Source organism: Labeo rohita, chromosome 21 (assembly GCF_022985175.1).
Source record: "Labeo rohita strain BAU-BD-2019 chromosome 21, IGBB_LRoh.1.0, whole genome shotgun sequence".
NCBI lineage: Eukaryota > Metazoa > Chordata > Actinopteri > Cypriniformes > Cyprinidae > Labeo > Labeo rohita.
In genome coordinates, this window is record NC_066889.1 from 8,935,547 (window position 1) to 8,961,011 (window position 25,465).

The 25,465-nt window shown below is 35.3% G+C and overlaps 1 protein-coding gene and 1 pseudogene across 2 annotated transcripts in view; one reads left to right on the forward strand and one right to left on the reverse strand.

Moving 5' to 3' along the window:
• slc47a1 (solute carrier family 47 member 1) overlaps window positions 1–14,518 on the forward strand; it is a 28,440-nt gene extending 13,922 nt beyond the window's left edge. For both annotated transcript variants that reach the window (XM_051093930.1, XM_051093929.1), the window contains 14 exons: window positions 1,805–1,953; window positions 2,505–2,547; window positions 2,834–2,878; window positions 2,979–3,076; window positions 3,200–3,297; window positions 6,494–6,607; window positions 7,745–7,812; window positions 8,137–8,245; window positions 8,361–8,436; window positions 10,127–10,196; window positions 10,485–10,617; window positions 12,058–12,152; window positions 12,241–12,417; window positions 13,811–14,518. In XM_051093930.1, coding sequence (XP_050949887.1) covers window positions 1,805–1,953; window positions 2,505–2,547; window positions 2,834–2,878; window positions 2,979–3,076; window positions 3,200–3,297; window positions 6,494–6,607; window positions 7,745–7,812; window positions 8,137–8,245; window positions 8,361–8,436; window positions 10,127–10,196; window positions 10,485–10,617; window positions 12,058–12,152; window positions 12,241–12,417; window positions 13,811–14,116 — 1,581 coding nt within the window. In that variant the 3' untranslated portion in view covers window positions 14,117–14,518. The remainder of the gene's footprint in view (window positions 1–1,804; window positions 1,954–2,504; window positions 2,548–2,833; window positions 2,879–2,978; window positions 3,077–3,199; window positions 3,298–6,493; window positions 6,608–7,744; window positions 7,813–8,136; window positions 8,246–8,360; window positions 8,437–10,126; window positions 10,197–10,484; window positions 10,618–12,057; window positions 12,153–12,240; window positions 12,418–13,810) is intronic.
• An 11-nt stretch (window positions 14,519–14,529) lies between these two features.
• LOC127152805 (multidrug and toxin extrusion protein 1-like) lies at window positions 14,530–23,091 on the reverse strand (annotated as a pseudogene).
• Between the last annotated feature and the right edge of the window lie 2,374 nt (window positions 23,092–25,465).

Consider the following 25,465-nt stretch of genomic DNA (forward strand, 5'->3'; position numbering starts at 1 on the left):
ATAAACATTCTCTATCTATAATATTGCTTTTACCATTGAAAAAGTATTTTTGTCTAGATCAGGAGAGAAATGCACAGATCAAGTACTGTTTATAAGTGAAAACAGTATAAAACTGTACTGAACACATTTGTAGGTGGTTTTTAATGTGAGAGGATAACAGGGCTAGACTTTTCACTGGATGAAGCATTATTAAGAGTCATGTACACATATTTTGACCAGATGTGATAGTTTAAAGTTAAAACACCTTTATGATTGGAATTGTTTCAAACAAACAACTTTTAAATTCATAAGATGTTAACTGATCATCTACACTGTGTGCATAATTATTAGGCATGTTGATAATCTGGTCATATTTTTTTACCAAGCACATTTCACCAATTCCAAACCACAACAATCTTAATAACTACTATTAATTTTGTATTTAATCATTTGTAAGTGATATATAACTGTCCGTGAAGGCTGGAAGTGAAAAACTCCTTATATTCAGGTGTGCATAATTATTAGGCATGTTTTCTTTTACAGATACAATGAGCCAAAAAAGATATTTAACCCAGACTGAAAAGTCCTAATTATTAAATACCCATGAGAAGAATGCAGTACTAATGCATTACAAGAATTTGCAACGTTAAGGCTTGACCATTGGACAGCGAAATGCTTGTTGAGTCTGCATGGTCAGAAAAAACAGGTGGAGAAGAAAATACGCATGTTAACTGCAAAAGAATTAGGAATTAAGGTGAAGAATTAGGTGTGACACCATCAGGAAACATTTAGTCTCCAGTGCCAACATTTTCCAGAACTGCAACCTACCTGGAGTCTTCAGAAGTATAATGTGTCAGGTTCTCAGAGACTTTGCTTGGTAAAAAATCCTAAAAAATGCCCCTGACTTAATAAGAATATCAAGCTGACGTGTTGTGAAATACATGAAGAATTTTTTTTATAGGCTTTATAGGCTTTTTCAAGAATTTATCTTCCAAAATCTGGCAGTACATTTTGGGAGTTCATGTTTAGTCTCCTATCCTGAAAAGATGTGATGCTTGTTCTTCAAGAGTCACTCTCAACTTATCTGTCTATAAAGCCTATAAAAAAATAAAATAAAAACTGTCTTCATGTATTTCACAACATGTCAGCTTGATATTCTTATTAAGTCAGGAGCATTTTTTAGGATTTTTTACCAAGCAAAGTCTCTGAGAACCTGACACATTGCACTTCTGAAGACTCCAGGTAGGTTGCAGTTCTGGAAAATGGTGGCGCTGGAGACTAAATGTTTCCTGATGGTGTCACACCTAATTCTTCACCTTAATTCCTAATTCTTTTGCAGTTAACATGTGTCTTTTCTTCTCCACCTGTTTTTTCTGACCATGCAGACTCAACAAACATTTCGCTGTCCAATGGTCAAGCCTTAACGTTGCAAATTCTTGTAATGCATTAGTATTGCATTCTTCTCATGGGCATTTAATAATTTGGACTTTTCAGTCTGGGTTAAATATCTTTTTTGGCTCATTTTATCTGTAAAAGAAAACATGCCTAATAATTATGCACACCTGAATATAAGGAGTTTTTCACTTCCAGCCTTCACGGACAGTTATATATCACTTACAAATGATTAAATACAAAATTAATAGTAGTTATTAAGATTGTTGTGGTTTGGAATTGGTAAAATGTGCTTGGCAAAAAAATAGGACCAGATTATCAACATGCCTAATAATTATGCACACAGTGTAGAGTTGTGTTTTTATCAGTTTTTATCACAACTAGTAGTTGGAATTAATACATTATGTTCTAATTATTTGTTGTTGATGTTCAGACATTTGGCAGTAAGAACCTTAAGCGTGTGGGGGAGATTCTCCAGAGAAGTATTCTCATCCTCTTACTCTTCTGCCTGCCATGCTGGGCCATACTCATGAATGCTGAGTCCATACTACTCACCCTGAAGCAAGAACCAGAAGTGGCCAGGTCAGACTGATGCAGCGCTAGATTATTAGATTAGAACTTTTAGTTGGGTAACTATTACCAGTGTAACATCTTTTTTTCCAAATAGATAGGGGTAATACTTGTTGTAGTGAAAGCACAGTTTTGTGCGTGCCAAAAGAACAGAACAAGCAGTATCCGTCTTTTAAAAACAGCATTTAAAACATTGAGGGAATGTTAAGCCAGAGATGACACCACAAAGTGAAATGATTTGTGTTCAAAATAACTTTAAGTGTTTAGGGACACCTAGCTGTATGGATGAATCTAAATGAATTAATTTTAATCAATTAATTCTTAGAAAATAAAGCATATTTAAGTACATGATTGTAATACTAATATTACTGTTTTATTCAAACAATTTATTTATGCCTAATGCGTAAAAAAGTAAGACATTTTTCTATCAATTACCCTGTTTTTTTTTTTTTTTTTTTTTAATTTATTTATTTTGGGTGGTGGTGGTGGTGGGGGGGGGGGGGCGTTCTCATGCTGTTCAAGGACTGTTATGCTGAAGGCTCCATTATGCCTCCTTTTTTCAGGATTGCACAGCTGTATGTTATGGCTTTCCTCCCTGCTGTTCCTGTAAGTATAACAACATGTTTTTACAAAAACATTCAGTTGGTTGAGCTTTCATCTCTGTGTTGGCCTTGCTTTCTAGAGTATAAGTTCAAATGTTTCCTGCACTTGTGCTGTTTACTCTTCAGGACACTTTTTTTGGCCACTGACCAAAATGTTTCCTGTCAAATTGTTTATTATGTTCAAGACATGTAATATTTAAATAGCCTAATCAGACATACAATCACTGTCAGAAGCTTTCCTTCTGCTGACAGTACTAACGTCTTTTACTGTCCATCCTTCAATTTCTTAGGCCATGTTTCTGCATCAACTGCAGGTGTCTTATCTGCAAAACCAGGTAAAACCTTTCAGTAAGCTCAAGGTGTTGCATTTAAGAGCCTATATGATAGCAAAGGACATGTTAACTTAACAGATAATGTTTTTTTTTCATGTTTCAGGGCATCATCCTGCCACAGATGTACACAGCAGTTGCTGCCAACATTTTAAATATTGCAACAAACTACATCCTGCTTTACTCAATGAAACTGGGAGTGATGTATGTATGATTGCTATTAATTTTATTAAGACTAAACATCTTTAGATACACTATAGATCAGTGATTGCCATAAGCCAGGAAATAAATGATCTTTAGTATAAGCAAGTGCTTGTGTCTCTGCAGGGGCTCTGCTGCAGCCAACAGTATCTCACAGATCTCCATCTGCCTCTTGCTGTTTGCTTACATACGCTGGAAAAAGCTGCATGTGAAGACATGGGGTGGTGAGGAATATATGGAAAGCTGCACATTGCTTTTATGTCATTATAGGGTCATTGACCTCAAATTATTACATTAAGCCAACTATAATTATTATACACTAATAGGGCTTTTCACATCCAACAGTGACAAAGTGATTTATTTTTAACGAGTGTAAGTTAAAGAGATGTTAGCATTACCTCAAAATTAGAGGAGCTCCATTGTATGCAAATGAGCAGCATTGTATGTATCGAATAGGAATGGCCTGATATATTTGGATAAAATGGTAAAATAAGGCCTACAGTAGTGTTGATTCTAGAATTGAAGTCGTTTCTAGACTAAATGCCCATTCACACATAGATAATAACTATAAAGATAACAAAAATAGCTGCAAGCAGCAATTGCAGGGCCAAGCACTAGGCAAGGAAGCATCAGAACAACAGCAGCAATGAGTAAAGGAAGCCTTTTTTAAAGACGATTTTAGTCAAAATGGCAGAAAAATAATGTAGAACTCCTAGTAATATGATTTAATCATGTTTGACCAACAGGTGGCACTGTTATCAAATCGATGTGGTGTGTTTAGTGTGAGGTGACAATGACACGTACAAAGTTTGGTGTCAATATGTCAAAGCTTTGCAGACATACAGCCTCAGAATCATTTTGGCATCATTTCTCAAATTTGTTGCATCGCTATACTGTCTGATGACACGAAATCAATAACACAGTCTGAAGATGATCTGATTAAATTTTGGTGAAAATCGGACCAACAGTCGAGGACGAGTTCTAAAAAGTAGTTTTTCAACATAAATCAAAATGGCGGCTAGGATCGGCCGACTATGGAATAATTGGTATGTATGTTGTGTTTGTTGCTTTTGGCATGACCCAAGGAATATTTTGAGACCAGTTTCAACAGGTGGCGCTGTTACTTGGTGTAAATATGTCAAAGCTTTGCTGAAATACAGCCTTAAATGCAGTTTGAGATCTTTCCAGAAAATTCGTTGATGCGTTAAATGAAATCTGTTTTTATATCGACTCAAAATCCATAAGTTTTTGTCAGCATGGTCTGAACATGATCCAAGTCAAGTTTGTGGACCAACAGTCTTAAGAGTTCAAAAAAAAAAAAAGGTTTTCAACATTAATCAAAATGGTGGGAAGAAAGTTCATCCAGTTATGGCATAACTGGTATCAATGTTCTCGGCATGATCAAAGCGAGACCAGTTTCATTACAATAGGCTAATTTAAACAAAAGTTCTTAGCATTTTTCAGAATTTCATTATAACTCAGGGCATGGTGCCGAAGACACATACGGAGTTTCGTAACAATATGCCAATGCGTTTGTAAAATATAGCATTTTTTTGACAAAATCTAAATTGGCTGACATGGGAAAATGGCCCCTAATAAGATGTGGTTTTTAAACTAATTTAAAATAATACCAGAATCCACACTAACAGAGGAATAATATTGCTGGAATATAATTAATTAATATAATTATATAATTTAATTTTTACCAGCTCAGCTGATGAACAGTGAAAACATTGACAGTCAGTCAGAATGCATGCTGCTTTGAACAACTTGAGCATATATTAAACAGAACAGAATTGTGTGTTGTAGTAATCTTTATAGTTACAATAGCTATAAAGATAAATTAATATAATATACATATACATATAATTATGTTATCATCTTGTATATTCAGTGGCGTTGCTAGAGATTCTGGGCACCTTGCACAGATTGTGCTTACCTATTCTTATAGAATTACAACAATTATTAAACTTTATTAAAGCAATAAGCCCCAAGAAGTTGTGGTTTACACTGAATTCATAACAGCTAAGGGGCATTGTTAGTCACGACGTGAAGCAGAGTTGCACAAAACAAAGCAAAGTTTCACGAAACTAATGTGTAATGATATTAATAAAAACATTATTCTTCCACCAAACAATGTAGTTCCTCAGAAACAGTTGTGATTGCAACAAAGTGGCTGCTGAACAGCACACAGACGTAAACAAATGTGTATGTTTGTAGAGTAATTTACAACAGTTTCAAACGCAGCTCAACTAATAAGAATCAAGAACCGTAACTAACTGTTTTATAAAGTTATGGATATTATCCATGATTTGCTTTTAACTTCACTTACCCTTTTGTTTGAAAGATACAATTCTTGTCGATCATTAAGGCACCAGAGGAATGTTTTCATAGTTCCAATAATTACTTGCGAAAGTACTTGCTTATTGGTGTGTTCACACTGCAAGATCTGATTTTAGTTATAGGAACGCCTTTTAGCTCCTATTTCAGAGTAACCCAGCACAATAGGAACTACCAGTGACGTAAGTGTAAGTGGCCAAAGAAAAAAAAAGGCATTTACCATTTTAAAAAAGTAATGTAAACACAGTTTATTTACTCCACGGAATAACTCCAGGAACATGGAAAACAGCAAAATTTGGACCAACTTTTACACTATATAGAGGAATTCCAATGTGACTTTTAAGGAACAAAGTGATGTTGTGTTCTTTTCTCAGCCTTTATGATATGTAACACTGCAAGTTGTCCATCGTACAACTCTCAACAAATCTTTTTACTAAATTGAAACTTGTCACTACCTACTGATGTAATGAACTAACCCACAAAAATAGTCATCAGAATCAGTCAACAAATCTGTCTTTGTGGTGAATTCTGATTTAAATAAATAAATAAATAAATAAATTAATTAATTAAAATTCCCACCTCTAGCTGATAATAGCCACACTCTAAGTCATATCATGACCAGAGATGTCAGGCCCTCCAGTGAAGCTGATTTTCCTTAGTGAAATCTTCTACATGGATCCAAAAGCCTCTCAGTTAACAGTGCTTCAGATTCAAACAATAAATTCTGCTTGGGATCAACTCCCAGCCATCGAAAGACCTATTAGCAGCAGTCACATAGGGACTGTCAGTAATTTAATCTATCAGTGTGAATTCCTCCTTATGGACACCAATTGGCATGTTCTCAATGAAAGAAAATAATTTGTTTCTTCGTGAAGTTGTTTTTCTAAATGTATAGGCTTTGACTTTTCTGTTCACAATGACCTTTGTGAATAGAAAAACATGGGGGGAAAACACATAGATAACAAACCCAATTATTCTGCATAGCTAGACAATCAGTACTGACAAGAGCTATTTATACTGTATGAACCTGATTGCTGTGATTAGGAGAATGTGTGTGTTTGTCTCTGTCACCCTCTACAGGCTGGTCTACTGCAGCACTGCAGGAGTGGGGCTCTTACATGAAACTGGCTATTCCCAGCACTCTCATGCTCTGTTTTGAGTGGTGGATCTATGAGATTGGAGGTTTCCTTGCAGGTGTGTAGATGTGTTGGTTTGAAAATGTGTTGTCTTGTATTTCTGATTAAATTTCAGAAATTATTTAATATAAATATAAATGTAATAATTTGAAACTTTGGATAATTGTTTTTCTGAATCTTTGGATAATTGTTTTTAAAAAATGCATGCATGAAAGTTATTCTTACATATACTGATTAAAAAAAGGCCTTTTGATTAAAAAGGTGTAAACTATCAATCAAAAGGCATGCAGAATATTTAATAACAGATTTAACGTCATAGCATCATCTGCATAACAGATTTTGATCAGTTTGAGGTTTTAGACATTTCCATATCAGGCGGCATGGTGGCTTAGTGGGTAGCACTGTTGCCTCACAGCAAAAAGGTCCCTGGTTCGAGTCCCTTTCTGTGTGGAGTTTGCATGTTCTCCCTGTGTCTGTGTTGGTTTCTGTATGTTTATTTCTGTAATAACATATAAACACCTTATTGGGTTATGATAAAACTAAGATTCCTCTTCAGGGAACTCACGCTGCATCAGAAACGCTTTGGAAATGCCTCTGCATGACTATGCTCTGAAGCATGTGTGAAAGTGTTGGTTTCCTCCGGGTGCTCTGGGTTCCCCCACAATCCAAAGACATGCAGTAGGTGAATTGGACAATCTAAATTGGCCATAGTGAGTGAATGTATGTGTGAATGAGAGAAGAAGGGCATCCGGCATAAAAATGTGCCAAATCTGCTGTGCGGATCACTCCGCTGTGGTGACCCCTGATAAAGAGAGCAAGCTGAAAGAGAGAGAGAGACATTTCCATATCAAATGTTATACAGTAGGCTTTATAGGGTTAAACTGAATGAGTAGCTGCCATGAGTAGGTACCATCTAAAAACTGGAAAAACCTGTTGTTTTTCAACCAAAGTGCCTCTGCAATCACGTTAAATACCTGACAGTTAGTGTTTTGTCATTTATTTATTTATTTATTTTATTTATTTATTTATTTTTTTTGTGCACTGATGCAAGGTGGAAGTGCACAATTGTTTATAACTACATTTGAGTTGTGTAATACCATAATCAGAGAAAAATCAGAGACAGTCATTTAACAGATAATTAAATAACATCCATCCATTCTTATTTCTCCCCCCCCTCCCCCCCGGTGATTGGCAGGGATGCTGGGGGAGGTGGATCTTGCTGCTCAACATGTGTTGTTGGAGGTGGGGACCATTACTTACATGGTAAGACAGAGCTTAATACCTGAGAGACTTATCACATTGTTTTAATCCAATGCTAGCAGGGTTTGTCATTACTGCCAAAAGGTAAATATATCTAAACAAAAGATTACAAAACATTCTGTTTCCATCAATATTATTTTTGTGTCAGGTGTGGAACTGTTCTCGTAGAATTAGAAACAAATGTATAGTTATCGTTCTTGTACTTTTGACCCTGAATTATCGATTGTGAAAAAAAAGGGAGGTGATTTGAGGTCTTTTAAACGACTCAATGTCTAAGCTTCTGCCAGCTGAGTTTGTTTGTTTTAATAACTACTTTTTTGTGTTTAGTTTCCATTAGGTGTGCACGCGGCTGCTTGTGTGCGTGTGGGAAATGCGTTAGGAGCTGGAGATACTAACAGGGCCCTGATCACCAGTAAAGTGACTCTCTTGATCACAGGTCAGTATAATATAGATACACCCAAACAGTGGAAACAATAATATTTTGTAATAAGTGTACTACTTATAATAAGTATCCAGAAGAAAATATTAATTAAACCTTTACTGCATTGCAGGGGTTTTGGCTGTTTTACAGGGAATTGTGATGGGTTCCTCAAAATCAGTAGTGGGCTACATCTTCACCTCTGATGAGTATGTTTATTTCTGTAATAACATATACACACCTTATTGGGTTATGATAAAACTAAGATTCCTCTTCAGGGAACTCACGCTGCATCAGAAACGCTTTGGAAATGCCTCTGCATGACTATGCTCTGAAGCACGTGTGAAATCAGTCTAATAGCACAACAAGACAGGTGAGAACAACAAGAGAACAAGAGAACAACAAGTTGGACAGGATGATGTAGCAACCAGCAAGCTTGAGGACTATCTGTCCCCCGAGTCAGCGTTGTCTTTAAGGCTTAGGCATTGCCCATCAAGCCGGTCAGAACCTTGGCATTGGTGGGCAAGGCCTATATGGCAGCAGGTCAGGCTGGGGCTTGCTTGCACACCATAGAGGTGGTGTAGGCTTACCAGGCCAACCTGCCTAAGGACCTTGACGAGGGCAGAGATGTCAGCTCCGACAATATTAAAGAGCTTTGACAGGCCACAGATTGTCTCTCTGTGCCTCTAAGGAAACCGCTAGAGCCATTGTTTGGTCTATGGTAGTCTTGATGACTGTGGAGGGACATCTCTGGCTAAACCTGCCACCAGGGAGGTCTGTGTTCATGCCCCCTTTACAGGCTGGCATGCGAGATCCTTCCATGGGCCCAAGGGAGGCCTGGGGAATGGAGGCTCCACCTCGAGGTAGTGGAGACGATTTGGAGGAGTTGTTGGCCGAGATGGCATCTGTATGTATTTCCCCTGAATTCTCTGCTTCTGGGAGTTCTGGAAAGAGTGCATCAGGACAGTGTCCGACTGCTGCTACTAGCCCCATTCTGACCAAGACGAGTATTGCTCTTGGGCTTGGTGGCCCTTCTTGGCAACTTCCCTTGAGAGATTCCCATCAGGAGGAACCTCCTCTCTCAGGCAGCAGGTTGGTCTTCACTGCTTACTTTTGACAGGTTCTACACCCTTCACATGGGAACCATTCAGAGCTCCTCAGTCCTTTCATCGTCTTGTGCTTGTATGATTTCATACTAGACACAGACTTGTAAGCATGGCGGAGTGGGTATTCTCATTCCCAAAGCATTTCTGATGCAGTTCGAGTTCCCTGAATGGGAAAGTTTCTAGGTTATGTATGTAACCATAGCTACCCTAAGGGAACGAGATGCTACATCTCCCTGACGAACTTCCTGCATCCCTGTGAGCACTTGCTTCAGCAGTCAGAAGCTAACCCTGTGAACACCGCATGCGCTTTTAAGCTTCCTGGTCACTAAGCCATGACATCTCGCCATTCCATTGGACTGATTTCATATACACTCCAAAGCGTTTCTGATCCATGGATAAAACCATTTAAACCAGGGGTGTCAAACTCAGTACCTGGAGGGTCGCAGCCGTGCAGAGTTTAGATCTAACCCTACTCCAACACACATACCATGTAGTTTTCAAATAAACTTAAAGGACGTAATTAGCTAGATCAGGTGTGGGTTAGGGTTAAATCTAAACTATGCAGGGCTCTGGCCCTCCAAGAAACAAGAGTTTAACATCTCTGATTTAAACCAAGGTTACATATGTAACCTAGTGACATTATTGTCAATTAAGTGATATCATGATATCATTTTCTTTGTAAGATAAATAAAAGAATCAGGAGAACAACTAAAAACACAGCTAATTAAAGCGATGAGAGTGAAGCTTTTTTTTTATTGTGTTGCAGTTCTCACTTCTTGATTTAATCTAACAGGAGCATAGTGAAGATTGTCTCAGAAATTCTCACCCTGTTCATTTTCCTGCAATTTTTTGATGCTTTGGTGGTAAGCATGAATTGTTTGTAATTTGTATTAATTCAAAGGAATGCAACACAAATGAATCAATCTTAAAAAAAAAAAATACTGAATATACTGAATATACTGTAACTGGCATTGTTATCTTCTGTCTTTCATCATTACTATATCTGAGTGATTATGTTAAAAGACATTTTCAGTTAAAATGCTTTTACTAGAGACAGACTAGACTGATTCTGTGAAATTATGTAATTCACTGATTACTCTGAAGTATCTACAGTGCATATCTTCACAACAGACCAGTTTGTGTTGTTTTAGTGTGTGTGTTCAGGGATTCTTGTCGGCGCTGGGAAGCAGAAGATAGCAGCACTGTCCAACTTGATCTGTTACTACTGCATTGGATTACCAGTAGGAATATCATTGATGTTTCTGGCCGAGCTCAGGATTCTTGGTACCATCTCTTCATTCATGTTTTCCCAAATTATCATTTGTTTCAAAGAAGCCAAAATTAGTGAAAAAAAAAAAAGAATGTCAAGCCAGTCCAATCTTAAATTCCATTCAGATATGTGGCATTTCAGTTTTGCCTTGCAATTTAGTTATCCGTTGTGCGACCTTTTGGACATTTTTGTCATTTTCAGTTTTGTTTCTCATTTGATCATGTTGCCTGTGTTATTGCCAGGTGCATACATTTTTGCATAGGTGTGTATTTTTATTGGAATTTTACTATTTCACCCATATTTCCTTTAATAAATATATTTTTCACTAGGTACAAAAAATAGTTCCTCTCAGGACCTTAAGGACAAAAATGTCCCCATTGAAACCCATTAAAACTGCTATTTTTAATCACAGTGCCATTTAACTGTAAAATTATGCCATTTTTGTTAACAGACTTTCATTCTGTTGGCAAAGCTTTAAAATTATTATTATTATTTTTATAATTTTTTTTTTTTTTTTTTTTTAACCAGATAAAGCCATTTTTTCAGATTTGGCCAATAAAGCAAATACTCGCTTTATTCCAGTTTTCTGCTTCTGCATATTATAGAGCCAAATGGATAAATAATGTAGCTATAATTGTGTGGGTGTGTTGGTATGGATGTCAGAGTGTGGTTTGTGTGTGTGTAATTTTTTGAGATATCAACCTCAAATTTTCATAAACTTAAACCTTTACTATAAAACTCTAAACTTTTTTTTTTAACTTCAAGAATAATCTGCCATGGGTCTTCTTTAAAATGAGACTAAACTTAAGTCTTTGCTTCCAAGCTTCAAATTTTTATGACAGCTTTTTGACATAGACATTTTTGTCCACTATGGATCTATGTGTAACTTTTTTTTATTGACGCATAAGGGTTATAAATCCCTCCATTCTCCAAACTGATTTTTTTATGTAGTTAATGGTTTTATTATGCTTTTATTAAGAAATAAATTACATTATAAAATAGATTAAAAAGCAGTTATTTTAAACTATAATAATATTTTACAATATTACTATTTTTTAAATGTAATTAAGATAAAATAAATGCAGCCTTGGTGAGCAAAAGAGACATCTTTCCAAAACATAAAAATATCTTTCCACCCCCAAACTTCTGAACAATACACTTGAGATCATTCTAACAAATGAAAGACATCAAAACTATAAAATAGGCATTATTTATGTTTTTGTACAAAACAAATTTCAATACAAAACCATTCTAACAAATGAAATACATCAAAACTATAAAATAGGCATTATTTATGTTTTTGTACAAAACAAATTTCAATACATAACCTAAACTTATCCAGACATCTGACTGTGAGTGTAGATTAGGATCTCTGGTCATATAGAATCTTTTCTCCTTCAAACCAGCCATGTAAAAAATTCCCGTGACTGTGTTTTCATTTCCCACTCATTCAGGTCTGTGGCTTGGCCTCTTCATATGTGTCATTATTCAGAGCTGTTTCTTCACCACTCTCATCTTCAAACTTAACTGGAAGAAGGTAACAGAGCATGTAGGACACGACAGATCAAATCCACATGTTCAAGATAAGCTACCATTCTGTAAGGCTGTTAACAGTAACAGACTAATGTCTTCCTTAGGCCCAGAAACGTGCTGGCAAACATGCAAAGGTAGTATGTGTTCAAAAGGCGCCATCGATAGGACAGTCAGTCCTTGATACTCTGGTTTCTGAGGGACAGGACAGCAATGTGCAAACACCTGATATTGGAGCCTCAGCAAGTATCCCTGAACCTTGGGATGACATAACTGGAAACAAAGTAATTATTACTGCAATCCCAGCATCCAGGGTTTCCCCAACTGGGTTTTTTGAAGGAACTGCAAGGGGTTCACGAGTTGATGATCTAAAAAAAATAATTATATAAATTATGTTATAAAATTCAGTTTATCAAATAAAGGGCTGAGATTTAATTAAATAATATGTTTCAAACCAAAGCTTGGCACTGTGTTCACAAGAGCAGCTTGTGATCCAATGTTATTTAACATTTAGAGTTTCTCGGGTTCACAGTAAGTGCAGCGATCTCCATTGCATACATTTGGGAGCGCAACGTGCTACATTCATTTCATTTACACATTCACATAATTTACAACATTCTTATGAGCAAAAGGTTACAGCATTTCGGCATTATTCTACAAAAATAAAATCTTGAGGATTTTAAATGTTTCAAGTGTTTGGATGTTTGAAAATGAAGAATTTAAGACATAAATATTAGTATTGTAATTTGTAAAATTATTATAATGATCAAATATTATTATTTTTATTAATAATTATTATTATTAACTTCAGACTGCTGCTTCTAGGTAAAATAGGTAAAAGCCCTCTTTTCATATTATTGCTTTCTCTAGTGAAAAGTTTATGAAAAGTCTTTTTCTTTTGAATCAGGAGGTAAATATGCACAAATCAAGCACAATTTACATGTGAAAACAGTCCAAATCAATTCTAAACAAATATTTTAGAGGATTTTGATGTGAGAGGACAACAGCACTGTTGAAAACAAACAAACAAACAAACAACAACAACACAAACAAAGAAAAACAGCATCATGGTAGCTGGTTTGAGCTGGTTTAAGCTGGCCCTTAGTTGGCCATGAGCTGGTTTTGAGTACACCTAACCAGCATATGCTGTTTTTTTTTTCAACAGGGAAGGGATAGACTTTCACTGGATGAAGCATTATTATGGATTATAGACTCATATGGTTTAAATGGTTTAAAGTTATAACCCTATTATGAAGAATTTGTTTCTTACAAACATGCAGCAGTCCTGTGGATTACTTGTAGATTATTGTGAGGTTTTTATTAGCTGTTTGAACTTTGATGGGGCCCATTCACTGCAGAGGATCCATTGGTGAAGAAATAATGCAATACTACATTTCTCTAAATTTGTTCTGATGAAAAAAAAAACAAAACTTATTTACACCTTTTGGCCTAAGCATGAGTACATTTTTAGCAAATGTCAATTTTGGAGTGAACTGTTTCTTTAGTTTAAATTCTCAGAGGGTATTCCAAGTAAATATTTTACATCTGGATGGGTTCGGCTGACAAAAAAGTTTGGGAATCCCTGCCAAAGTTGATCACGTGTATCCTGAAATTGAAACTATACTGAAATTCCTGTGGTGATAGCTTTAACAATTACATTATGCTTTGCTCTTTTAGGTTCAGCTAACAAGTAATAGCTCTGGAGTGGCCCGTTATGTCCAAGGGAGTACCCAGGAGCAGGTCAAACTTGTGATGGCGAGTGAATACGGAGAAACCCAATCTAAAACCTTGCTCTCTACGAACCAGCTTGTGCTCAGACGGGGACTTACACTGTTGACCACTGTCATGATCCTGATAGCTGGAGTTGCTGTGCATGTAACTTGTCCTCTTCCAGAGACTTTTAGTCCACATCATAGCAACCTAACAAAGGATTCAGGAAATTTTTCCACTTCTAACATCCTTCTCAACACCACATCAAGCTAACTTGATCCATCTTAACAAGGTACCATCTCAATACATTGAGTGGCTCAATCAGCCAATACCACGAAAATTATATTTGTCAGTGTTATTTAAGAGAGAAAAAAAGTTTTTGCCAGTTTTTCTGTCCTACCACTAATAATAGTTGTAGGCTAACAAAAGAGCATTTCTCTCAATGTACATTATATAGTACTATGGACTTCTACACATTTTCTAGGACACACTCCAAACCCAGCTGTGTAGGCCACAATACAGCTGAATGAGACTACTAAAAAGGTAGTACTAAGCAGTTTTTTCACTGCTTAGTGAGCAATTTTTCATTGTACACATTTTTGTATATCTGGTTATATGAAGCAGTTTATAGGGTTGTAGTATTCCCTGTAAATGTATTTATCATATCAAAGTAAGGCATATAAGAAAATTTTACAAACATTCTTTATTTTTGAGCAAGCATTCAAAGCTAAAACTTTTTTTTTTTAATAAAAATGTTGTTACTAAGAGAGTGTACAAAAAATCGAAATGCAAATACACTGATAAATGCATATTCTCTCATGAGTGTCACATCACATCCATACACAGAGAAAAGCAGTTCCAGCAGCAGTTGTATTTAAAAAAAAAAAAAGTTATTTAATTTGTCAGTATGCTGTTCTTCCTCAAGAAACATGTAGTTTTAATGAGTATAGTGTAGGTTTAATTTAATACTTCATATATATGTATATACACATATATAATGAGATTTTTTATTTTTCAGTGATTTCTATGTGGTCATTTAATCTTTGCTTAATATGGGCATGAAACACACAGTACAGTTCATTATGACAAATCAATTATTCACATTACTGTCGTAACTCAAAGACTCCATGTAGCAACACACTATAATAAAATAATATAAATATTTTGTCAGAAGGATGAAAAAACATTAAGTATGCTCATCTGAGAATTCTAATGAGCATCTCATTTAACGCAATCCCTCCAGCTAATATAAGCAACATGAAGAAAACAGCAACGCCTCAACGAACCACCAGCTGTTTGGTGGTCAAGACCTTGCCAACTGTGACCTTTGTGCCAGCGACTGTTAGTCCTCCTTCTCCTCCGCTGAGCCCTTCCAGGTCTGTGTTTGCCAGGTCTGTGTTTGGCCTTCTTCAGTGTGCTGGGACACCTGTGGTGCTTCTGCAGAATAATCAGTCCACGTTAAGGAAAGTCCATGATGAAAGTAACATTTTGTGTTTATCATCAAAGTCATCATATATCATAGACAGAAAGTACCTTCTCTGCAGCCCTTATTTTCCATAGCGTAAGATTCATCTTTGGTCTTAGGGGCTTGTACACCTGCTCTGATCAAGGCCTGAAAATAAGAAATTAAAGGCTTAAATTATCATATTGAAATTAACTATACAGATGTAGATGAAGAAAAATTACCCACCTCTTGAGTCACTTTTTTCCAGTCCATTTTGCAAATGAGGGTGATGAAGAACAAAGATTGTGTGAAGGCACACGCAAAGAATCCGGTCCACTAAAACTAGTAAGAGAGAGCAAGAGGAATTTCATGGAGGCATTCAATGTGACACTTGAGATTAATCCTTCAAATAATTTAACACTTTCAAGTCATTTACCAATTATGCCCAAGCTGAGAGCAAACATCAGAGACACTACAATTGGGAATCCCACAAAATAATATCCCATAATGTTACAAAGAGCACCAAGCAACTGCTTTCCAGCACCTCTGACAATTCCACCTGTAAAGTCCTTGAGACAGAAAAACAAACCTTATTTCTAATTATCAAGAGGATATTATCAGACATTCATAATATCCTAGGTGAATATCTGAAATAAAAAATAAAAATAGAAACTGAAATTGGAATATCACACATTTTTACTGTCTTATGTTTTTTTGTTATAAAATAAATCTCACAGAATTTTGTTAGAATTATTCTGAAAGAAAATTAATGGGATAAGATTGAAGAGGAAAATAAGAAAACAAGTTTAGAATGTATTTTGCATATATGATGCAATTTTGTTTCTCAAAATGTACTGTTATACAGATGATTATTTTATTAATTTATTTTTATTGATTTTTCTTTTTGTAATGTACAAGAAAGTCACTTAAGAAAAGACAGAAGGGCTACTAAAAATATGATTTGATTTTAAAAAGCATAGCCTACAGACAGATCAGAATTTGAAAAATTGAAAATGTTAAAAAACAAACAAACAAACAAAAAATCACCTACTGCAATGGCATCAAATATATGAAAGAAGCTGTACATGACCATGACCTCTGATACTCTGAGCACTATTTCCCTTTGAGAGAGAGAGAGAGAGAGAGAGAGAGAGAGAGAGAGAGATGCACCAGTTCAGTACACAATCTCAATATCAAAATTTAAAGTTTCAGTGTTGGTCATAAATTTATTATTTGTATCTCTTATTGTACTAACTTTTCTGTGGTAAAGACGTATCCAATAATGTCACTGGTACTTCCAATAAATGTTGCAACTATACAGGAAGCAAGTACTAGAAAACAGCACTAGAGAAATTAAAAAAAATCACAAGATATTAAATCAGTAAATCAACTTTTTTTTTATTTTTTTGTCACTATATATATATATAGCCTAAGTAATGACAAATTCTACACTTGTGATCTTCATGCTGACTTGGGCCAAATACAGGAAATATTTCAAGTGGTCATGTGCAAAGACTGCAAGTCTGGGTATTTGGACAGGGCAACTACCTCCAGCCCTAATTAAACACACCTGAACCAGCAACGCTGAGCAACGTTTGTTGTGATTACCATCAGAAAAAGATGTTTTTCCACTATGGTTTTAAACCATTGCCAGTATAGTAAAAAAAGCTTACATTTCCTTCCGAAGCCTGTGGTCAGTAAACAAGAAAGTTGAAACTCGTGGTCCCATTGCAGAGAGGCACAAATCACTCTCCAGTTTTCTTTCACTGTATCCTGTTGGTGGAATAACCTACCTAACTCCAACTAGACAGGTAAATCTCTCACAGTTTTTAAGGAACAACTGAAAACTCATCTCTTCCATGAGCATCATGTCTCCTCATAAATAAATAAATAAATTCTATACTTTCACTTTTTCTGTTCTCTTATTACCCTTTATTCCAGCTAGCTTTTACTATTTTGAGCGATGACTAAAATTTTGTATAACAGGCACTTCCCTTGTTTATTGCCATCTTATGGTAAATTTCTTGTTGTATTCCTCAAATGTAAGCCTCTTCGGATAAAAAAGTCAAATGAAAAATGAATGCCAAATGAATAATTGTAAATGTACATGTTCTAATTGCTTGGCAGGATTGCAAGCCATTCCTGGAATTCTCAGCAGTCAGTGGTCAATCACACTTGTGGATCTCTAGTGAATTTAACATATATGACTGAATATAACATATTTTATATGATCATTTTTCCAGCAAGTGTAGGCCTATGGCTAAGAGAACATATACCTTTCTATCCATGTTCTGAGCCTTCTGCTTTTAAAACACTATCTATTATAGATCATCGGATTTAAAGGGGTCATCGGATGTCCATTTTCCACAAGTTGATATGATTCTTTAGGGTCTTAATGAAAAGTCTATAATATACTTTGGTTAAAAATTCTTAATGGTAGTGTAAAACAACAACCTTTTTACCTTGCCAAAATCAGCTCTGCAAAAATCATCCTGTTCTGGTCGTGGTTGCTTTAAATGTTAATGAGCTCTGCACGCCCCGCCCCTCTCTTCCCTCTGTGGAGTGATGAGCATGTTTACTTTAGCCACATTTAGCCGCTAAAATTGCTAACTACATAAAGTTGCACTACAAATAATCCTTATCCACCAGATTGACTGAATGAGTGTCAGGCATTCACCACAGCCACCTCCACCTGCCACCTCACCCATAGCACCGCCCACTCGTTCCTCATCACCAGAGTTCTGATTACACATACCTGCACCCAATCAGCCACGCCCTATAAAAGACTCTCTCCCTCAGTCCTTCACTGTCTGGTCTACCGTTCACAACCCTTTCACTAGCTCCAGACCCAATGCTACTTCCCAGAGGACTCGCCGGTGCTTATGACTGCCTCTCTGCTCACCCCTTTGGATTCTACTCTACTCATCATTACAAGGACTGTCAGATAAGATTCCTGAGTCATCTTTACACCCTGCATTCTGTCTACTACCAGTCTGTTAATAAAAGATTCCACTGTTTGCACTTACCATTGCTTCTGGTCTCATCCCTGTGTGTATGTGACAATGAGCTGTAAATGTTACTTAGTGTTCTGTTTTCAGTAGAATAACGTAAAGCATAGTATAACAAGAATATGTAGGGCAAGGGCTATTTTCAGTCTGCTGCAATCTTTTCCTCTTGATTATATTTCTATTTATTGCGTGCTTAAAGTGACTTGTTAAAGCTTTTATACTTTTTAATGTCATTGCAATGTTAAATGGTTTAAGGGTGAGTAGAAAAACATCACCTTACTGTACCCAATTTCTGAAAATGCTTATTCATATAGTTAACCTTTCGCTGATTGTTTACAATTTAGTTACTACCATAACAGAGCTGAAGGAAAAAGGTGGAAATGCTCTTTCTCCATAGAGCTTTCTCCATTATTTACATACAGTATCATGCCATCAACAACTGTTGCATCACCAAGGTAACATACATTCTAATCCTGTTTTGAAAAAGAATTCATGCTGCTTAAAAGTTTTTAGTTTAGTTGTTCACATACATCCACAGACTAAAGACACTTTGGCAGACAGCTTGGCTTATTCTGTGTTTCCAGCTCCAAGTGCATTTCCCACCCTCACAGTGGCTGCTACTACAAATCCCATTGGAAACTGAAAAGTGAGGTAAATAAATAAATAATAAATAAATATGACCAAGTGATTCAAATATAATTATCACAGATGTTCAGAAATAGGTCTTCTTGCTGCTGTAACTGTTTTTCTGGTTCTTTGACTTCCCTTATTTAAGTGTCACCTTTTCACTTATATGCAAAAAAATAAATAAATTAATTAATTAAAAAAATAATAATAATTTTACATGCATTTTGAACTAAACTTAATCTCATTTATAGGATGGATTAAGGCTGTAGTTCCTTAGCAACTGTTTTACAGACTTGAAGTTTGACTTCACACAACCCCCTTTCTTTTTCACTTATGGGGATTTTGATAAAACATTTAAACATCTTATAATCATCCAATGTACAAAAATTCAGTGCACAAAATATGATTTATCTGTTTGTGTCTGTTTTACCACCCAGGCAGAAAATAACAGAATACTATTGCTAATGAAACACAATACTTTAGATTTAAAAAAAAGTCTTGGCTGAATGTGAAATAACAAAAATTTTGCATGTCTTAATTTCACAATTCTGTCAACAGCTTCCAATTTCAGTTTATCTCTCACCTAAAGGTAATACTAATATCTTGACCCACTGACCAGCAAACAGCTGGTGCTGAAGGGTCTGAGAACAGCCTACAATTAGTATAGGTCTATTTTTCTAAAAACAACATTTTTGAACATACCATAAACGCAATCGTAGCCAGCTGATACACAACAGACTGGGCTCCCAGCTCAGCCTCACTGATGATTCCTACAACGAAAAAACATACCAGAACAACTATAATGTAGCAATGACAAACCAAATTGAATTGCACAAAAACACAGGTTTGCAAACCTGCCAGGAATCCACCAATCTCATATGCCCACCACTGCACACAAAGCATGAGCATGCTGGGAAGAGCCAAGCGATTGAATGGACCCCATTCTTGCAGACAATCACAAGACCAGCCTAATGCGAGACAGAAAGAGATGTAAAAGATGGAGAACAATGGTAACACTTTAGTTTAGGAACCAATTCTCACTATTAATTAGTTGCTTATAAACATGCATATTACTGGCATATATAAGCTACTAGCACATATTAATGTATTATTCTGTATGACCACATTTTAGATCCCTTAATCCTATCCCATATCTAAACTTAACTTCCTTATTAACTATTAATAAGGAGCAAATTAGAAGTTTATTAAAGCAAAATGATAAATCTATAAAGGCAAGAGTTGTAGTTAATTGTTAGTTAATAGTCTGTAGATGGCACTATAATTGATAGACAGCAATTAGTCTTCTGACACATTGATTACCATTTGTACAACCATAGTTTTACTACAAATACCATGGTTAAACTAATTGTCTATTAAAATTAATTTTCATAAGGGCAGTCTTTGAATAGTTATGCTGATTGGATTAGGACTGGTGAAATGGGGCAGGTTGAATACTTCATCTGCATGCTTTGTTTAAGACCGTCTCCCAGGTGTTTTGTCTCCATTTCTAAACACTGCCCCCTAGATGTGTATAAACCACAATGTAACTACAATGCAGTCTCCTGGTCATTGCTTCTGTGTTTCCAACAAGATAGATAGATAGATAGGTAGATAGATACTCACCATTCCATGTGATTTTATGCAGGCCCTTCCAACGAATATAAACAAAGAGTAGCACAGCCAAAGAATACTGGGAAATGGTGTTTGCAGCAGCAGATCCTCTGTGAGTTAATAAGAATGTCCAGTTAATTATTTTGACTTTGTAAATAACTGTAGAATTAGCTTGGAGGTTTGCACCTTTCATAATCCAACACAGTAAATAACGCCAACAAACCAAATCCCTAAATAAGAGATAATCAGAATCAAAACTACTTACGCCACACCAAGATCAAGCAGATGAAGGAAGATGTAGTTTATTAAAGCACTGAGGACATTTCCTGCTGCTCCTGTGATAACCTGAGGCCAAATAATACCCTAAACAAGCAAAGAAAAACAGACTATCAACATTACAGAAATATATAGGTTACATGAACAAACAAGCTAAAGCAAAATAAGAAGCAAGAAAGCTCTTCAGCAATAGAGCCCTGACCTGATTTTGAAGATACCTACCTTGCAGCTGATAGATAAATGCAGCCTGTAACAAAGACAGTGTTTAAAGCATAACTGGATAGAAAAATAAACTTTCTTATGCTCATTTCACACTTCCACATTATTACTTACAGTGGAATAGTTCTTTATAGTTTGATTTTACAGGTTAATACATTTAAACAGCTTAATGTGTTAAGTAATGTATCACTTACAGGCAGTGCAGGCATGAATATTTTTACATAGAGTTGTGACAGACTGTTAAGAGAGAGAAGTAATCACACACAGTTAAAAAAAAAAAAAAACTGACATGACTGTAGGTCCAGGTGACTGTCACATGACCAAATTATACTGATGATGATAAGTTTATTATTATTATTTTAATGGCTGAAAAGTCATGATGAACTTAACTGTGAGAAAGATGAAAACCAGTGCCAACTTTTTGCATTAAATTGCATAGCAATGATTTATATTATTCACATCACAAATATGACTATTTGTTTTATGAGCAGATTCATGTAAGTTTTGCTAAAATGCTGCTACGTTTCTTCCTTCCTTTCTTTTTTTCTTCCTTTTTTTCTTTTTTTTTTTTTTTTTAAAGAAGAAAGTCTCTTATGTGCACCAAGGCTGCATTAATTTGATGAAAAATAAAACCAGTAGTATTGTGAAATATTATTGCAATTTAAAATAACTGTTTTCTATGTATATTTAAAAATGTAATACATTCTTGTTATGGCAAAGCTGAATACTCAGAATTAATAATGCTGAACATTCAAAATAAAATAAAATAAAATAAAATAAAATAAAATAAAATAAAATAAAATAAAATAAAATAAAATCATACAGACCTCAAACTTTTGTTCAATACTGTAGACCAAAGTTCCTTCATTTATAATCTAAAATTTATATTTATTTATTCAGCATATGCTTTTATTTAAGCTCATCCATCCATTTTCCAAAATGTCACATAAACAGACATATACACATACATAAAAATGTCAGTTTGGTGAAAAGGTAAGGAACTTTAGTCTGAAGTGTATCTGATAAGTGTTGGATGTGTGAGACCTGGCCACACTAGGACTCTGTCGAACAGCCAGCAGGATTGGCTCTGTGTTGATAAGCAGTGCCCAGCAGGGGAACAGGCCAACAGGAGGATGAGAATCCCTCTCTGCAGTATCACACCCACCCTCTTCAGATTATTACTGCCAAATGTCTGGAGGACACAATTCAGTTCAAATTACACCTGAGCACACGACATTCACATTATTGAACATTCACTATAAGACCTGAGAGATTAGCGTATCGCATGCAGACGCCAGTCCAGAGCCGACTGATATGCCGGTCACATTAATAACCTGTGAGCAAAAAGTATGTACTTACAAATATAAAAAGAGTTTTATTGAATGTCACTACAATAAAGTTATTTTTTGAACTTACAGCAATATCCAGAGCCACACCAGCCAGTTCAGTTTTCCCCAAGTGTCCACAGAACACAGTGCTGATGAAACAGATCAAAAAGATCATCAGCTGATAAACTGCATGAAGAGAGGAAACATTTTCAGTATCCAGTAACAGACACTTCCACTTTTTGAGAAATAAAGTAAAGGTATTCTATGAAACCAGCCATGTTATGACATGTTCTTCAAACAGAAATAGACTAATAAAATTGCCTTGCTTCTATCATTACGATCAATTAAATATTTATTATAAATATAAATTAATTTAGCTTTAAACTTTGTGAATTAGGTTGTATTAAGGTACATTTTATGAAATGAACATTTGTGAACGTTGTATGGTCACATCTGATTAAAAAGCTAAAAATCTAATCAGAATTTTATGTTAGACCACAATTTATGCTATTTAGTGTCAATGGTTGATTCAAATAGTAACATTCAAAATTAAAAACTTCAAACTTTACAAAACAAAGATTTGGTGAAAAAGTTACAGTGGAAGAAAAATCAGCTGAATATTTGGTTAGCTGATTTAATATTATCAGTGTTTAACATCATAGAGCCTTAATAAATCTATAGTTTATCTATATTTATATAAAATATAAATCACACTTACCAGTGGTCCAGCCAGTTTCACCTGCTCTACAATTTCTTCTTCATAATTCACTGGTAACAAACTCCGGAGTTTCTTTCAACACCTTCCACAAACAGCCTGTGCTGAACTTGACGTTGACTGAGCATCATCACTTTTCTCCTGTGTTAAGAAGAAAAGAGTTACTGTGTTAATACTGTTCATTTTTGTTATTTCTGAAGTCTTTAATCCAACAAAGCAGCTTATATTTAGTTACAGAACAGGACTACATCTTCATGAAAGATATTGTGCTAAAGGTCCACTGCAGGGAGATATCTTGGTGGATCTCAAAAAACTGTTTGGTAGTAAGTTTAGCCCTGCCTGCTTAAGTCCACAAGGTTATTACATAAACAAAAGTCCCTGTATGCTCTGCTGGAGCTGTTTGTGTTATTGAACCAGCATAGTTGTTTAGTTACGCTTGTGTTATTCTTAAATATGTATGTATGTATTTATTTACTTACTTTCTTACTTAATTAATTCCTTAGGTCATTAGAAAATCAAATGACTGAGTGCACCTTATCTACAGATATATCAAAACAATATCAGTGTGTACTTATAAAATCTGACACATCATTTTCAAATCATTAAAAGAGTCACACAATAAACTACTATTTAGTCAGATATTAAAAATGGTTACATATTACTCCTGAGCCAGTGTCTGGGACTAAACTGACAAGTAAAAATAAATAAAATGAGTGAACAATTAAGTAAATGGATAAATACTATAGGTGAAAGTCTAATTCATTATGTAAGTCTTTATTTTTGACAGTAAAGTTGTGATAAGACAGGACAAAAGGTGGGAAAGTGAGAAGGGAACACTTGCCCATTTAAGTCTAGACAACATTTCAGGATCATAGGCCATTTAGTGGTCATCCCCATTGAATCCACTGATGACAGTCCAAGTGGCCTTAAGCGATAGCTTTATTCAGCTCGTCAGCCCCTGCTGGTAGATAATGTAACTGCACCATCAGACTGAACATCTGTCTCTGTTCAAAAGTATATATTGTATTGTGTGCTGATTACATATTTTAAAACATTCTTGTCTCTAGACATTTTTCCTGCAGATCTGTTGTGAATCATTCATTATCGTACAAGTCAAGTCCATTTAAAAGTTGTGTTTAGATGAATGCATTTATTAAAAAAAATTGTGTGCTAAATGTGTGAGAAAAAACTGATGCCTGATCACACTTATTTTTTCTATTTTCATTTAATTTATTTATTTTTGCAGGACACATTTTGCATTTACAGTAACAATCATTTAGAACAATTAAAGTAATAGTTGACACAAAAATGAAAATTCTGTCATCATTTACTCAATCTCTAATACCGTCAACAGGTTCCAACATTCTAAAGTATATCTTCCTTTGTGTTCAGCAGAAGAAAGACACTTGTACAGGTTTGGAACCACTTGACGGTGAGTAAAATACATAATTTTCATTTTTTCATTTTTCATTTTTAAAGTACCCCTTTAAGTACTGTATATCAGCAATCCAAATATTATATGATAAAATCATGCTCTCTGTATGCCATTGTCTAAAACAACATATGAGGTATAACTAGATATCCTAACATCTTTGGTCTGAAAAAAAATGTTTTGACACAGAAATACAGAAATAATTATCAATTATTACGCTCATCTAAAAAATGAATTAGCTCATTTAATCCGTCAGGCTAGTATAAGCATTATTAGGAAAGCTGCAAGTGTCTGACAGACATCCAGCTGTTTGGTGGTCAAGACCTCTCCATCTGTGACCAAACAATGCATATGTCCTTAGTTATTGGACACCTTTAACATATTACACTTGCATCAATGTCTGTAGTTCTTATTTTACACCTTCAAAAGTCAGTTATAGCATAAAATGCCACATGCTTGGTGTGTGATTTTTCAGCCCATCTTTGAGAAGATGAGAAAATTTATTTCATTGCATTAAAGTGTTTAAACCAAGACAACAACACAAGGATCATACAGTTTAATTTTAGTGCTGGTCAACACCAAGCAATCTAACTAAACAGGCTAAAAGTGCTGCACATTTATTGTTGTTTTGCAGTTTTTTTGCAGGCAAAATATTTTTTGGCTGTAACATTTCACTGAAATTTAGCTAATGTGACCGGACTTTAAAAACAGAGCATGATTTGTGCAAATTATGTGCAGATACTTAATTTTCTACTACAGAATCCGCAAATCTGAAGTACTGTCCCTTAGACGTCCTAAAATCTGTGACAAGAATATGAATATTTTGGTAAAAGAACTATACATTCACAGAATTTTGGGGGGTAAAAATGGTCTTCAGTGGAACCTTTCTTGACCAACAAACCCATTATTGAGAATAAATTAAAAATACATATCAAGTAACAATTACAGCTTATCCTGAAAAA